At 45.0% G+C, this 12678-nt stretch overlaps 1 protein-coding gene across 3 annotated transcripts; it reads right to left on the bottom strand.

Moving 5' to 3' along the window:
- Nucleotides 1–1264: 1264 nt before the first annotated feature.
- prdm15 (PR domain containing 15) lies at nucleotides 1265–12666 on the bottom strand. 3 transcript variants are annotated; one of them, XR_003299555.1, is made up of 25 exons: nucleotides 12568–12666; nucleotides 11957–11996; nucleotides 11739–11832; nucleotides 11446–11599; nucleotides 11188–11340; nucleotides 10989–11097; nucleotides 10807–10890; nucleotides 10437–10646; nucleotides 9603–9797; nucleotides 9366–9460; nucleotides 9185–9272; nucleotides 8929–9096; nucleotides 7464–7558; nucleotides 7205–7336; nucleotides 6478–6618; nucleotides 5947–6110; nucleotides 5641–5720; nucleotides 5430–5549; nucleotides 5183–5314; nucleotides 4956–5039; nucleotides 4466–4641; nucleotides 4286–4366; nucleotides 3689–3910; nucleotides 2054–3262; nucleotides 1265–1955 (listed from the first exon to the last, which is right to left on the bottom strand). XR_003299555.1 is itself a non-coding variant. In XM_026370705.2 (24 exons), exons 1-24 carry the CDS (start codon nucleotides 12664–12666, stop codon nucleotides 2726–2728), a joined length of 3453 nt encoding a protein of 1150 aa, XP_026226490.1. In that variant the 3' UTR covers nucleotides 1265–2725. The 3 variants fall into 3 exon arrangements, 2 of the variants coding, with proteins under 2 accessions (XP_026226490.1, XP_026226491.1); XM_026370705.2 differs by having other exon boundaries at nucleotides 1265–3262; XM_026370706.1 differs by lacking the exon at nucleotides 12568–12666 and adding an exon at nucleotides 12083–12560 and having other exon boundaries at nucleotides 1265–3262.
- Nucleotides 12667–12678: the final 12 nt, after the last annotated feature.

Here is a 12678-nt window from a genome sequence, read left to right as displayed (position 1 = left end):
ATCAGCTAATTATGTTGTATTTTTATGAATTAAGCAGCTATCAGTGCATAAAATGGTTCATGGCTCCACCTACATTAGTGATGTTTGCATATGAAAGCCTTAATACTATATATGTGTATGTGTGTGTATCTACATATATAGTATTCTCCAGTACTTTGGGCACTCTAAGTATAATTGGATGCTAATGTCTTAGTACTTCTATCTGACTGAAGTCCTAATGAAGTATTAATGCTTTTACTCTAGTTGTAAAAGAGTAAAAGCCACTGACGTGGTTCTCCTGTGGACTCAACTTGATGTTGCTGTTGTGTTTGACTTCAGTAGAGAGCTTTGTTAATCTGCTTTTTTAGGCAGGTACAGATACTTTTACATTTTTTTTTAGTGTTTGTACTTCTGTCACCTCTGTGAATCCAATAAACGTTCCCAATGAAGGCAGCAGTTAGTTAAGAATAAACCATCTCATAAACATTTATCATAACATGCTGCAGACAACAATCATTTACAGCCCTGTCCTCGTTCTTAGTTTGTCACAGTGTTTGAGTCCTGGCTTGTGACGGCATGTTCGCAGGTGGCGGTGCAGGTATGTGCTGGCATCCTATATCTAGGTTGAATCTATTCCAGAGTATTTTGTTCCTGCTGTCATTAAGTGTTCTTAGGAGTGTGTGTTGGCACCCTAATTATTCCAGGAATGCAGCTGCTGGTGTTCAGTAAATATAAATGGTTTGGTTAGCAGTGTTTAAATGAATGTGTTACTGTGATGTGATGTGATGTGATGTACTACAGATGTATACGGTGCACGGAGCTCTGGGTGAAAGGTCTTTACCCTAAATCTTAAAAATCTTGTTTTGTTGTTAGTCTTAGTTGTGGAACAAATATATTAATTACATTACATTAATGGAATTCATGTGCAATATTCAACAGTAATAGTAGTAACATGTTTCTCCTGATGCATAAGATGATCTAGATCTTTATCGCCATCTGCTGGAAGGTTCCTATTCAAGCATTCAGTTTCACACTTGAGCTTCTGCAGTATTTATTGTTATAAAACTAAATCTAGTCTGACATTGGAAACACTGAGGACTGACTGTGAAAAGTTGCTTAAACTGTTACTTGTACATTTATAATAAGAGGTCAGTGCTGTGTTGGAACTGTCCAGCATTAAACAACAGGCCCAGATACAGAGAGTATGAAATACACAACTGGACTCAACTTACATTAAGTGAAACAAAGTTTTATAGTTATAAAAATACTAAAATATGTACAATTCATAATATAAACAGACAAGAGCAAATATGTTGGTACCCTTCCATGTAATGTAAGTATCTAAAGTATCAGGTGTCACTTGTTGTGAACCTCTTAGAACCGTCTCCATTTCTGTAGGAGCTAAAATCTGATCCAATTTTAATACAACCAGGAACATGTTCACTTTATGATAGTCATTCATTTGAAGGGCAAATCAGATGGTCTGCACTCAGGGTTTGGAGTCTTTGTGGGGTTAGTGGTCCAAGACAAGATGGCAGAGTTGCAAGGAAGAAGACGCTTTCCTAAAAGAACACTGCTGTCTGTCTACAGGTTGCTTTGGGCCTGTTTTGCTGCTTCTTGACCACAATAGCTTGTTGTTACTGATGAGTAGGAATTCTGAGTTGTACAGAAAGTGGATCAGCAAGAAAACAGCTTTAAGCAAATAAGTTATTCAACCAGATACCGTTTAAAGCAAAATAATGTGCTGGAAGTCTGCATCTCAAACTTCTGCTGCCAATTTCATCTCATCTAATTGTTTGATTTTGGATTGGTCAATGACATTTCCAACTAATCTTTGGGAAAATATTCAAATAATTTAAACACTCACACACACACACGCACCTGTCTGTAGACGGAGTGTGTGTTACACTCACATGCTGTTGGCAGAAAAGCTGCCAGCTTCTGACTGACTACAGGACGATGCATCTGGCTGAGATCTGAGGAATTCAAGAAAACAGTAGTAGAAGTAAACAGACGGAGACAAAAGCAGATTTACTGAATTTTCACTGTGAACCTTGTTGATGCTGTAATGTACCTGATTGTGGCTGGTTGTCACTGCTCAGCTCGCTCTCACACACTCACTCACTCACTCACACACACACACACACACACACACCTAAACTGATATGACACATGACAACAAGAACACGTGTAAGGAGACATTTTGTTTAAAAATAACAGTAGAAAAGGTTTTCCAGCACACTTTCCAGGCAGTTCTAACAATAATTACAGTTTACAGCATTCAAAAATAACATTTCATGACTGAAACACTTTTAGGAATATGCCAAACATCCCGTAACACACAACCCGGTATTTTCATGGAAGTTGTCAAATGGACAAACTGCGTCTTCTTCTTTAAAGGTTGGTTCTGTTCAATTTTTCACTATTCAAGCAGCAGATTTAACTTGAACACATGCTCGTTTTTAAAGACTGGTAAGGCAATAGATTGTTCAACATGTTGCTTTGGTTTGAAATGGAGGTCTTCCAGAGGAGCGTCAGTGATTGTGGCAGAATGTACCAGTCTCTCTCTCTCTCTCTCTCTTTTTTTTGACATTGACTTTGTTTTTTTCAGTGTGATAGAGAATTATTGGGCTGGAGAGGCATCTGGGTGACAGCGATCAAAGCTTTGTACAATTCATCTAGGAAACCTTCTCTACCATGAAACAATGTCTGTGAGTGAGAGGTGACCAGCACCTCTGGTCTCTGCTCAGTAGCTGAACATCTGCTGTGCAGAGCCACTCTGCTGCTGTGGAGTGGGGGGCTGGCTCTGGTTGGCCTGGCCTGGCTCTGGGCCCTGGCTCTGGCCCTCCTGACACTCCCCCTGAGTACCCTCCACCACCGGGGTGACCTGACCGCCCTCAGCTGCTGGTACAGGCCTCCAGGAGAGAGTCGGGGCCTCCAGCTGGTGGCTCATGGGGTTGACCAGAGTAGTGAAATTGATGAAGTGGGCAACTGACTGAGGTGCGGTGCTTCCACTGGGACCCACCGTCTCTGGGACAAGCTCAGCGGGACGGTTGTGCAGCATAGCGGAGCCGCTGACTGTGTCAAAGGTGACGGTGAGAATTGAATTGTCCAGCGTGAGGGGCCGGTCGCTGGCTGTCAGGTGGCCCACAGCTACAGGCTGCAGGCTGGTGAACTGGGCAGGGGCGTGGCTGGTGATCGGTGTGACGGTGATGTTAGTCAGCCCCACAGAATTGTTGGGGGAGGAGGCTGATGAAGCACTGGGGTCTCCGAGGACCACGACCTGAAACAGCAGCAGAAGCTCAGTCAGAGAAACAGCCTACGCTTGGCAGCCTGCAAAGAGTCTTCACAGTTTCCTGTTTCAGTTCAATATGTACCATCAACAACTTTGAAATGCAACAGTGAGGTGTTAGTGTCGCAGGTCAAATTTCATTATTACCTGTGCAGAAGAACATTTGATTTGATGATAACAACCTACAGTTCTAATGATCATTTTCTTTTTGTTGATAATAACCAGAGATCAAAGCATCACAGAGCTGAAGAGGTGAAAGCACTGTGTTCCCACAGATCACTGCTTCAGTGGATTTTATTATTAAGTTCAGCTTCATTTGCTTAAACTATCAGGTCACCTGCTTTATATCAAGCCTCCATGTGAAAAATCTTACTCTAATCATAAAGCAGCTATCTCTGTGCACATTTTCCTACGTACCTGCTGGATACTCTGCACAGCAGAGCTCGTCTCTGTCTCATCACCGACAATGACGGTGTTGAACTCTGCCATGGGCTCGTGTCTTGGCTCAGTGAAATCGACGTACTCATCGGGCTCAGAGAGCTCCGGCTCTGCTAGCACTCTCTGCTTCTTCCTGGGGTGCCGGGTTGGTCGGCTGGGCCTATCCTGAGACATGCTGTCTTTTTCCAAGGTCAGGGTGGGCTGAACAAAGAAGGTGAAATGTTACATGTTAACATGTGATCAGTGACAAACTCAAGCGTGGATGTACACAAGTATAATAGGTAACAAAGCAACACTACCATACACAGCTGAGACAGAATGCTCAGTTAACACAAAGGAACTCAAACATACTAAAGTGCAGGACAAGGAAGTCCGAACCTAAATAACACAAAACGTAAACTGAGCTGAGAAGCTAATTGTCTCATTTCTGTGCACATACACACACTGTCTGCTGTCATCAGCCCGTGTCCGCATCTCAAACTGATAAAATAAACACAGACGAGAGCAACAACAGAGACATGGGTGAATGGAGAAATGAGGAGGTCGCAGATCCAGAAACCCAGCACTTATTCAAACCTGCACAATGCTGATAGACGAATCACTGATTGTCGAAGGTTCCTGAAGATCATCGAACTCGTCCAGTCTCACAGACACAACCTAGAAGCACAAATGGCAACAATCACACGTTTGGCGAGACCCCCTCTAAGGTTTTCAAGCAGGTACAAGCTGCTTCCTGACAGGAGCATCTCGACTAACCTCTGGGTGTTTGCGTCGCAGGTGTCGGTTCATGGATGCGCGTGTGGACACCTTTGTCCCACAGAGGTGACATGACTGAGCCTCCACCTTCTCGTGGGTCAGGTGGACATGCTTCTGCAGCATGTACTCCGTCAGGTACTTCTTATCGCACGTTGCACATGTCCACGTCTTACCCACTGCAGCGAAAAAGAGGGAAACTCTTATCTTCCTAACCAACCCGTCAGCCACTCTCCAACTCCTCCAGTTTTACAGTAAATTATAGTAAACCTTTAATTTCTGAGTGGCGGTTGGGGATATTTTTACGTGCTTCTGGCTGCATAAATCAAGCTGCAGATTCACTTTCTACTACATGTCTCTGGATCTGAACATAGTGGGGAAAAATAAGCTAAATTACAGGCTCCCATGTTCGGCCTGAAACTGGCTTAGAATAGTCAGCACAGCATAGGCGAGTGAGCTGCCTGGTTTTAACGTGCCGTGACATGAGACGTGCCTGTGTGGATGAGCTTGTGTGTCTCTAGAGTCGTCCTCTCGCTGAACGTCTTTCCACACAGTTCACACATGAAGTCCTTTATACCTGCAGGTGAAGGGTTAGAGAAGAAGAAGAAAAACACATGATGTAATGTCTGTGTTTTCTCTGGCAGCGTCAGGTGAAGATGCACTTGCAGTAAAAAAAAAAAAATCTCTTCATGAGACCAGTGATGCAGCACGTGTTTTCACCTGTATGTCTCTTGTAGTGTTTCAGCATGTTGACCTTTTGGGCGAACTTGCGGTTACACTCCTTACACTCGTACTCTTTGATGCCCTTGTGGAGCTTCATGTGGTGTCTCAGAGCGTGTTTGGTTTTCATGCCTGCAGAGGGAAAACCTTTCTTCAACACGGCAGTGACCCAAAACACTGTCAACTACAACTATGCTGATTGTGAAAAAAAGGACAAAGGTGTGCGATGTAACGGCGAGACGTTCACCTTTCCCACACTCTGCACACAGGAAGTCTCGGATGTCGTCGTGCACCCTGAGGTGCTCCTTCAGCATGTCTTTTCTTGCGAATGACTTGCCACACTTGTCGCAGCTGTGGCTCTTCACACCTGGACGATCAAACACACACATTCAATTAACATGTAAAATGAAAAAATACCTATTTCTAGGTAGTGACCTCCATTTTCCACAGGGACTCACCGGTGTGGATGATCTTGTGCCTTTCCAGGTTTCCGATACTGTTGAAGATTCTGCCGCAAATTTCACATGGATGAATGTACCTTTAGGAGAGATGAGCACATTTTAACATGTGTTTATCTTTATTTGTGATCAACATATATTTATAGGCTTCAAACACACTTGTTTCCTACAGTCAGTATACACCAGACCTCAGCTGACATTCCCTGCCTCCTACTTATCTGGTGTCTCAGCCTTGACTAGACAAACCTACACAAACACATGTGCAGCACCAAACACGTGTTTAGGTTCGGCTTCCCGCGGTCTTACTTCTGCACTGCAGGGTCGGGCAGCTGCTCTCGGTGGATGACCAGGTGAGCGTTGTACGTGGCTTTCAGCGCAAAGCGTCGGTTGCAGATGCCGCAGCCGTAGCCTCTCTCCTTGTGCTGCTCCATGATGTGCTTCAGGTACTCTTTTCCCTTTGCAAACGACAGCTGGAAACACACGAGCAGGAAGCTTGGGAGTTGGTGTGTGATTAGTGTAAAACAAACACATGTGCAGTGATTATAAGTTTACTCTATCTGCTCCTAGTTGTGTGCAAATGGGGGCTTTATACATCTTTATACATCTTTATACATCTGTCACCAAAGCTCTGATTCTTGAAAAACCTTGAACATGTTTGTAAACCTGCAACTCTGCTCAAGATAACTGGGACTGAAGACTAAACATTTAATATTCTAACGTGCTTCCACCAGACCAACTCTGAGAGCTCTACTACAAGGTAATAATGGGTTCAGATGAATGACACAGTATGTGTTGACGTCTGCAGGCCTCCTCCGTGGCCGTCAGCACCAGGCTTACTTGACATTTCTTGCAGTTGTACTTGTGGTGCTCAGGATCGTCGTCCTCTTCGTCATCGTCCGTCTCATCGCTGTTGCCAGCCGAGATGCCGATCTTCCTGATGAAGACTTCTCTCTCCTGCTCGTCCATTAAGGCTATGTCCTGAAACCAAAGCAACTCCCCCAAATGAGTCGATTGAGTGACGCTCGCTGCCGTTCACACAGGGTGTCAAATCATCATTTGAAATGTGTGTGATCCGAGGTGAAATCTAATCACCATGGTGATGGATCGAACTGCGTCTACCGCTCATTTTGTGCTTCCTTTTAACAACATATGTCAAAACATGTTTGGGAGGCACTGAGCATACGATCGGGTAAAACCTGGTAATATATGTACATTTTCATTCAAACGGAATGTGTGATGAGACTGGGAAGTGGGTGCTGAGGTGGCTGCTGCCTTCGCAGCTTGCTGGTAAACATGATGCATATGTATTAGCATTCAGATCTGATTGCACCGTGTTGCCGCCTCAGCTAAGAAGGAGTAAATGAAATTGTCCAGAGGAGAGCAGCAGCACTGGAAACAGAAATAACCAGTGAATTTACATTGGTCTGTATGTTTTCCCTCAGAGGTAAACCCTCTGACTGCCAGGTACAGGGTGAACAGGCAGATGACACAGGATGGACACTGTTTGAAACAAGATTCATCGACATTAACATGATGAATGTAAGGTTTTAATTTTCCTTCTCACCTTGAAGTGAACGTGAATGTGATCTCGAAGGACGTCGACGCGGAAGAACTTGCGGCCACAGATCTCACAGGTGTACTTCTTATCACCGTGAGTCAACAGATGCTTGTTCATGTTACTCCTGCAGGAGAACACCTGCACACACACACACACATCACTGATAAAGTCTTTTTGGTCACCTATGGTGGATTTTTACCTGTGGGATTTACAGTATGTGCAGTTAGTTAAAGGTTTAAAAACCTAGTTGCTGAGCAGAGCTCACCTTGCCACAGATGGGACAGGGTGATGGCTCCTTCCTGTACTTGGTCCCTTCTTCTCCATTGGCCTCCAGCTCCTCTCTCTTCATGTGCTTTGGTCCTGCCCAGATGCATTGTGGGTTTAGTTCAGGAAAGTGTTCACAAACCCGGCAGAGAAAACGTGGTGACGTGCAAACTCAGAGACGCACTTGATGCAAACTCTCCACTTTATCAACTTGTTGGCAGATGTTGGGTATCTACATTCAGTAATGTTTAGTTCCCATATGTCTTTGAATACATGAGTAGGTTTCTGGTTTTCTGCATATACTGGACGAAACATGTGATGTGAGGGTTTATACTCTTAAGGAGCTCCTAATGTAGCTGAAAAACAGGACAACAACTCTTATCTCAGTGAGGCGGTGTGGTTGAGCACACTGCTAGGTGTGAGGCATTGTTTTAAAACCTGTGACTGGTTGATCAAAAACATATATTGAAGTGAGTCAAGTGAAATGGCTACTTGGACTTTGGACTTGGACTGTTTATGTGGAGGTTTAAGTCGTTCAGTTAGTAGTGTCGTGAACATCATTACAGTTACAGTATGATGTGTTTGGACTGTGGTCGATGTGGAATATGATGTCAGTGGGTGTAGTTAAACCAAAGTTAGTTCAGTTAGGCTCCTGTAGCAAATATTGTTCATGGAAATATGGGGATTGCCCAAAACCTGAGGTCTTTGTTTCCAGACTCTTCACAATATAGAAATTAAATGTCCTGTTGAACATGAGGATCATAATATGGACAGACTACTCTCACACAACACAAGAAAGCTAGCTCTAGAAACCTAGAGTAACAGCTAAAGACTGTAAGGATTAGTTCCATCTGGTTAACATCTGTTCATGAGTCAACCACATGCGAAACATTAAACAGGCATGGGATCCATAGCAGGTCATCACAGAAGAAGCCCCTGCACACCTGAACTAACACTACTGGAAAATGTCTTGTGGTCAGAAGAAATCAAGGGTTTGGCACCCACAAACCACACAAGGACACAAAAAGAGCCCGACATCCCAACAGTGAAGTGAAATGGTTGAAGCATCATGATGTGGAGCTGCTGCACTGAGAGGTCACGGCTTTAGGCTGAGTGAAGCTGATCCGGAGCTACAGGAAGAGCATGTTTGAGGTTTCTATTAAAAGAATCACTACGTATGTTTAATGAGCGTGCTCACTAAAGATATAAAAGATCGTCACTGTTTGTTTTTTAACTGCTTGGTAACTTTGGTGAAAAGCAGATCACATTCCATGACTGATATATCCAGAAAACTAGAAAACGGTCTCTATACATTCTGTATCAAATGACATTAGAACATTAGAAATAAGGTGAATAAAAACATCAATAACACAAAATGTGAAGTTAACGTTTCCCACAACGTGACAGACAATGATAAAGCATCAAACCCCACAAAGGTCACAGTACGACCTTGCTCCCGGACTCACCCACTCCGTGCCTCCTGTGGTGCTCCTGCATCACGTCTTTGCGGTAAAACATCTTGTTGCAGATTTCGCAGGAATAGAGCTTCTCCCCGTGCTTCTTCTTGTGCTTGGACAGGTTGCTGTTGGTGGAGAAGAAGCGCGAGCAGATGTCGCACTGGAACGTCTTGTCATCTGAAGTGACAGAAGCAATGACCATCAAACAGGCTCAGCCGGCATCAGACAACCAACAACAACAACAACAACAAACAGACCATACTACCTGTCCGGCAATTGTGGAACTTTAAGGCATTTTCCAGGCGAAAGGATTTCTCACACGTGTTGCATTTATGTTTGTACTCTTGATCAGGCTGATGGGTGTGCAAAAAAAGAAGACATCAACCAACACATGCAGTAAAGTGTGTCAATATTATTATTAAAAAAGCTCTTGAACTAACACCCACCACGTTCTTGCTGTGCTTGTAGGAGATGTGCTGCTTCAGACTCTCCTTGCGGCTGAACAACTTGTCACATTCGTCACACTTGAACAGCTTGTCACCTGGGAGGATGCGCACGAAGGATGCGTTACCACTATACATCCACTCCATCTGAATCGATTCAGTTTTGTCATTTTTCAGAAAGAGCTGATCAATTAAATGCTGCTTTGAAAGCTAACGTTAGCTTTTCAAATCGCCACCTACCATGAGATCGGATGTGTCTGTTCAGATTGCTGCTGTTCTGGAAGACCTTGTTGCAGAGGGAGCAGCGGTAAACCCTCTTGTGCTCTCTGGCTTTGTGTCTCTTCAGGACAGCCCCGCTGTCTGGAGTCCTCTCTGCTGCTGCTGCTGCTGCCTCTGGGCCCACTGGCGCAGAGGTCTCCACTGTGAGCTTGACATCTGCACACATCAGGAACCCAGTGTCAAAGAGAGATGAAACTGATGCTGGATTAGTCTGTTTATTATTCATACTGATAAATACTGAACATTCATGCAGACGTTTATTGAGCCACAAAAACACACACTCTTAGCTCAGTGTGTTAGAACCACTAACCAACCACTTCAGATAATGACGAGAAACATTTTCCTAAAGTGTTCCTCTGCAGAACATGTCTGAACCCATCACATTCTTGATCAGATGCCATTACATGTTACGCGACACGCAACACGTAGAGGAAGAGAGGGTGACACGGACGGTGAAGGTGAGGTAAAGCAAGTGGACACGCTCGTGTCTCCAGATAAAGAGGAAGCTGTATGGGCTACATTATCTATGTGTGCCTACACTGCACTGGGAAATGCAAGCACAGTGGAATAACAAGCAGCTCTGCTTTTACGATGATGAATGTTTCTGACTGCGTGGTTCCTGAATGTCAATTCAGAATAGTAAATCTCTGAAGAGGCTCTGACTCTTTCAAGGACTAACACAAATCCTGATGTTTACTGATGATGTTTTAGATTAATTGCAAGTGTTCATCTGTCTCTAAACAGGATTGTGAGCGTGTTCTGCTCCAATACAAACCCACTAAACTGCTTTTTCACCTTTATTTTTGCCTGTGGTTGCTATGGCTCCAAGTCTGCGTCCCTTAGCTCTTCTCCCTCTAACCTGCCCGGTCTTGGGACCCAGCTGCGCTGCAGGGAGGCCACTTTCCTCCTTGTCTGCGCCGACCAGGCTCTCCTGCTGAGGAGGGAGCGGGTCGACTGGAAGCCCTATTACTGTGCTCACCTCATCAAGACGACTCAGCATGTTGCCTGTGAACAACAGGAAGAAGTAAAAGGATTCAGAGTGCGTGAAGATATGCCATGGCATCTCCTCAGGTTAGAGGTATTTTGAAGGGGTAAACAGTTTCACTTCCACGCTTGTTGGACACACTGTGAGAAGCAAATGAAGATGGAGGGATGTTTAGCTTACCTGCTCCACTTTCCTCAGCCGCTGAGGGTATGTGGGCTTCTTTCTCTGAAGTCTCCTCTGTTTTAGCAGGTGATGATGTCACTTCTGAAGAGAGAGAAGAAGAAGAAGAGAGAAACTATAAGCTAAAACTCACTGTTGCCACGGTGACAGGAAAAAAATAATAAAGCTTTAATGTCATGTCCCTGTCTGAGGTGGAGGTGGCTGAAGTGGAGGCTTCAGCACGGGCTTCTCCATCTTCTTGGCGTAGAAAGCTCCGTACCAGACCCTCAGCTCTGTTCCTGGGAGCACATCCTGGGAAACAAACAGCAGACACAAACATGACAACCAGTCCCGTCTTGAAGGATAACTCAGAATACTCTGGTTTGGGATGGCTGCTGTCACCTGGGAGGTGTTGAAGTACACTTCGTCATCCTGCTGGTAAGCCGTCAGATTCTGGTGTTTGTGGTCGGTCGCAGGTCGTACCAGCATCATCCAGTTGCAGTCTTCCTCACTGCTGGAGTCAAAGCACACCACCATGCCGTTCTTCTGGAAGACCTGTTGTAGATGGATGGAGAATAAACGATTCAAGCTGCTCGTGCACTGTAAGACCCGAACATGTCTACTATACAGAGAAACTGGGTCAGGATTCATTTGTCGGACCTTCAGTGGAAACGCTCCCTCCTTCTGTAGATGGGGGACCCTCTTAGCCTCAAAAGGCCCAAACCGAGTCCTCTTGACCAGCCGTCGCTGGACAAACACCCCCTCCACCCCATTAGTCACCTCTCTGATCTCCAAGCTGTTTGGAAGTGATGATCTGATTTGGGGCAAGAACAACAACAACAAATATGTATGATATGAAAAGGCAGTCATCTCTGTGTTCATCCCATAAAACTGAACCAAAGCTCAATGATAGGATGAGATCACTAGTCCAGAAACCGGGAGCTGTCACTCACCGAGCTCGGCTGAGGACGAAAGAGTCCTGGACGGTCACAAGAGGTCCCAGCTCAGGACACTCAGAATCATGGTACTGTCCACAGTCCTCACACCCTGTGACACACATCACAACTGTCATCACAGCCCAGTCTCTCTCTCACACTCACACACACACACACACACACACACACACACACACACACACACAGTGTACAGTAACAGCTGGATTCATACTTACAGATAAACTCATCTGGCGCCTGCTCAGTCATTATTCTAACCTACAAATGGAGGAGAGACAGTTCAACACAGCACTTATAGGAAACTAGGATCAGATAAGACTGAAGGATGGTCAGCAGCCACTTACTTAGAAAATGTACATTTATAGCACGGAACTCGTTTAAAGAGTATGGAAGAGGGGAACATAACTTCCGAGCCTGTCTACACACTTTTAACTGGAAGTCCTGAGCTGCACTGACTCTATCACACTTCCCAGCTCAACACCACTGTGTTATATCATGAACTGCTTTATGGAGCTCGCATGTTAACGTATGCAGTCCGGGTAGGAGATGGGATCCAGGATTTGAATCGTTCCCAAACTCTAGCCGGGTTTTAACTCCGATCTGCGCGGTTCCTCTTCACTAAAATGTAACAAAGAACAGTCGGTATGGCGGATGGACCGGAGACGCAAACCTCCAAACCGGAGTCGATGTTGAACAACGCCATGCAGTCGGCAGCGGAGGCGGTTCAGGGAAACTCACAGCGAACAGGACGAGACGGCTGCACCTCTACTATAAAACTGCGTCGCCATTTGGAAGAAAATCGATGTACATTTCTGGGAAAACACGTTACCTTTTCTGCAAGAGACCCTTCATTTATCGAGTCCTGACTCCGGGTTCCAATCCGCTCCAGAAACGGCGCAGGACCGGAAACGAGGCGCGTCGAGTGCATTATGGGAACTGT

Source organism: Anabas testudineus, chromosome 14 (assembly GCF_900324465.2).
Source record: "Anabas testudineus chromosome 14, fAnaTes1.2, whole genome shotgun sequence".
In the NCBI taxonomy this organism is placed as follows: Eukaryota; Metazoa; Chordata; class Actinopteri; order Anabantiformes; family Anabantidae; genus Anabas; species Anabas testudineus.
This window is presented reverse-complemented; position numbering and strand designations above follow the sequence as displayed.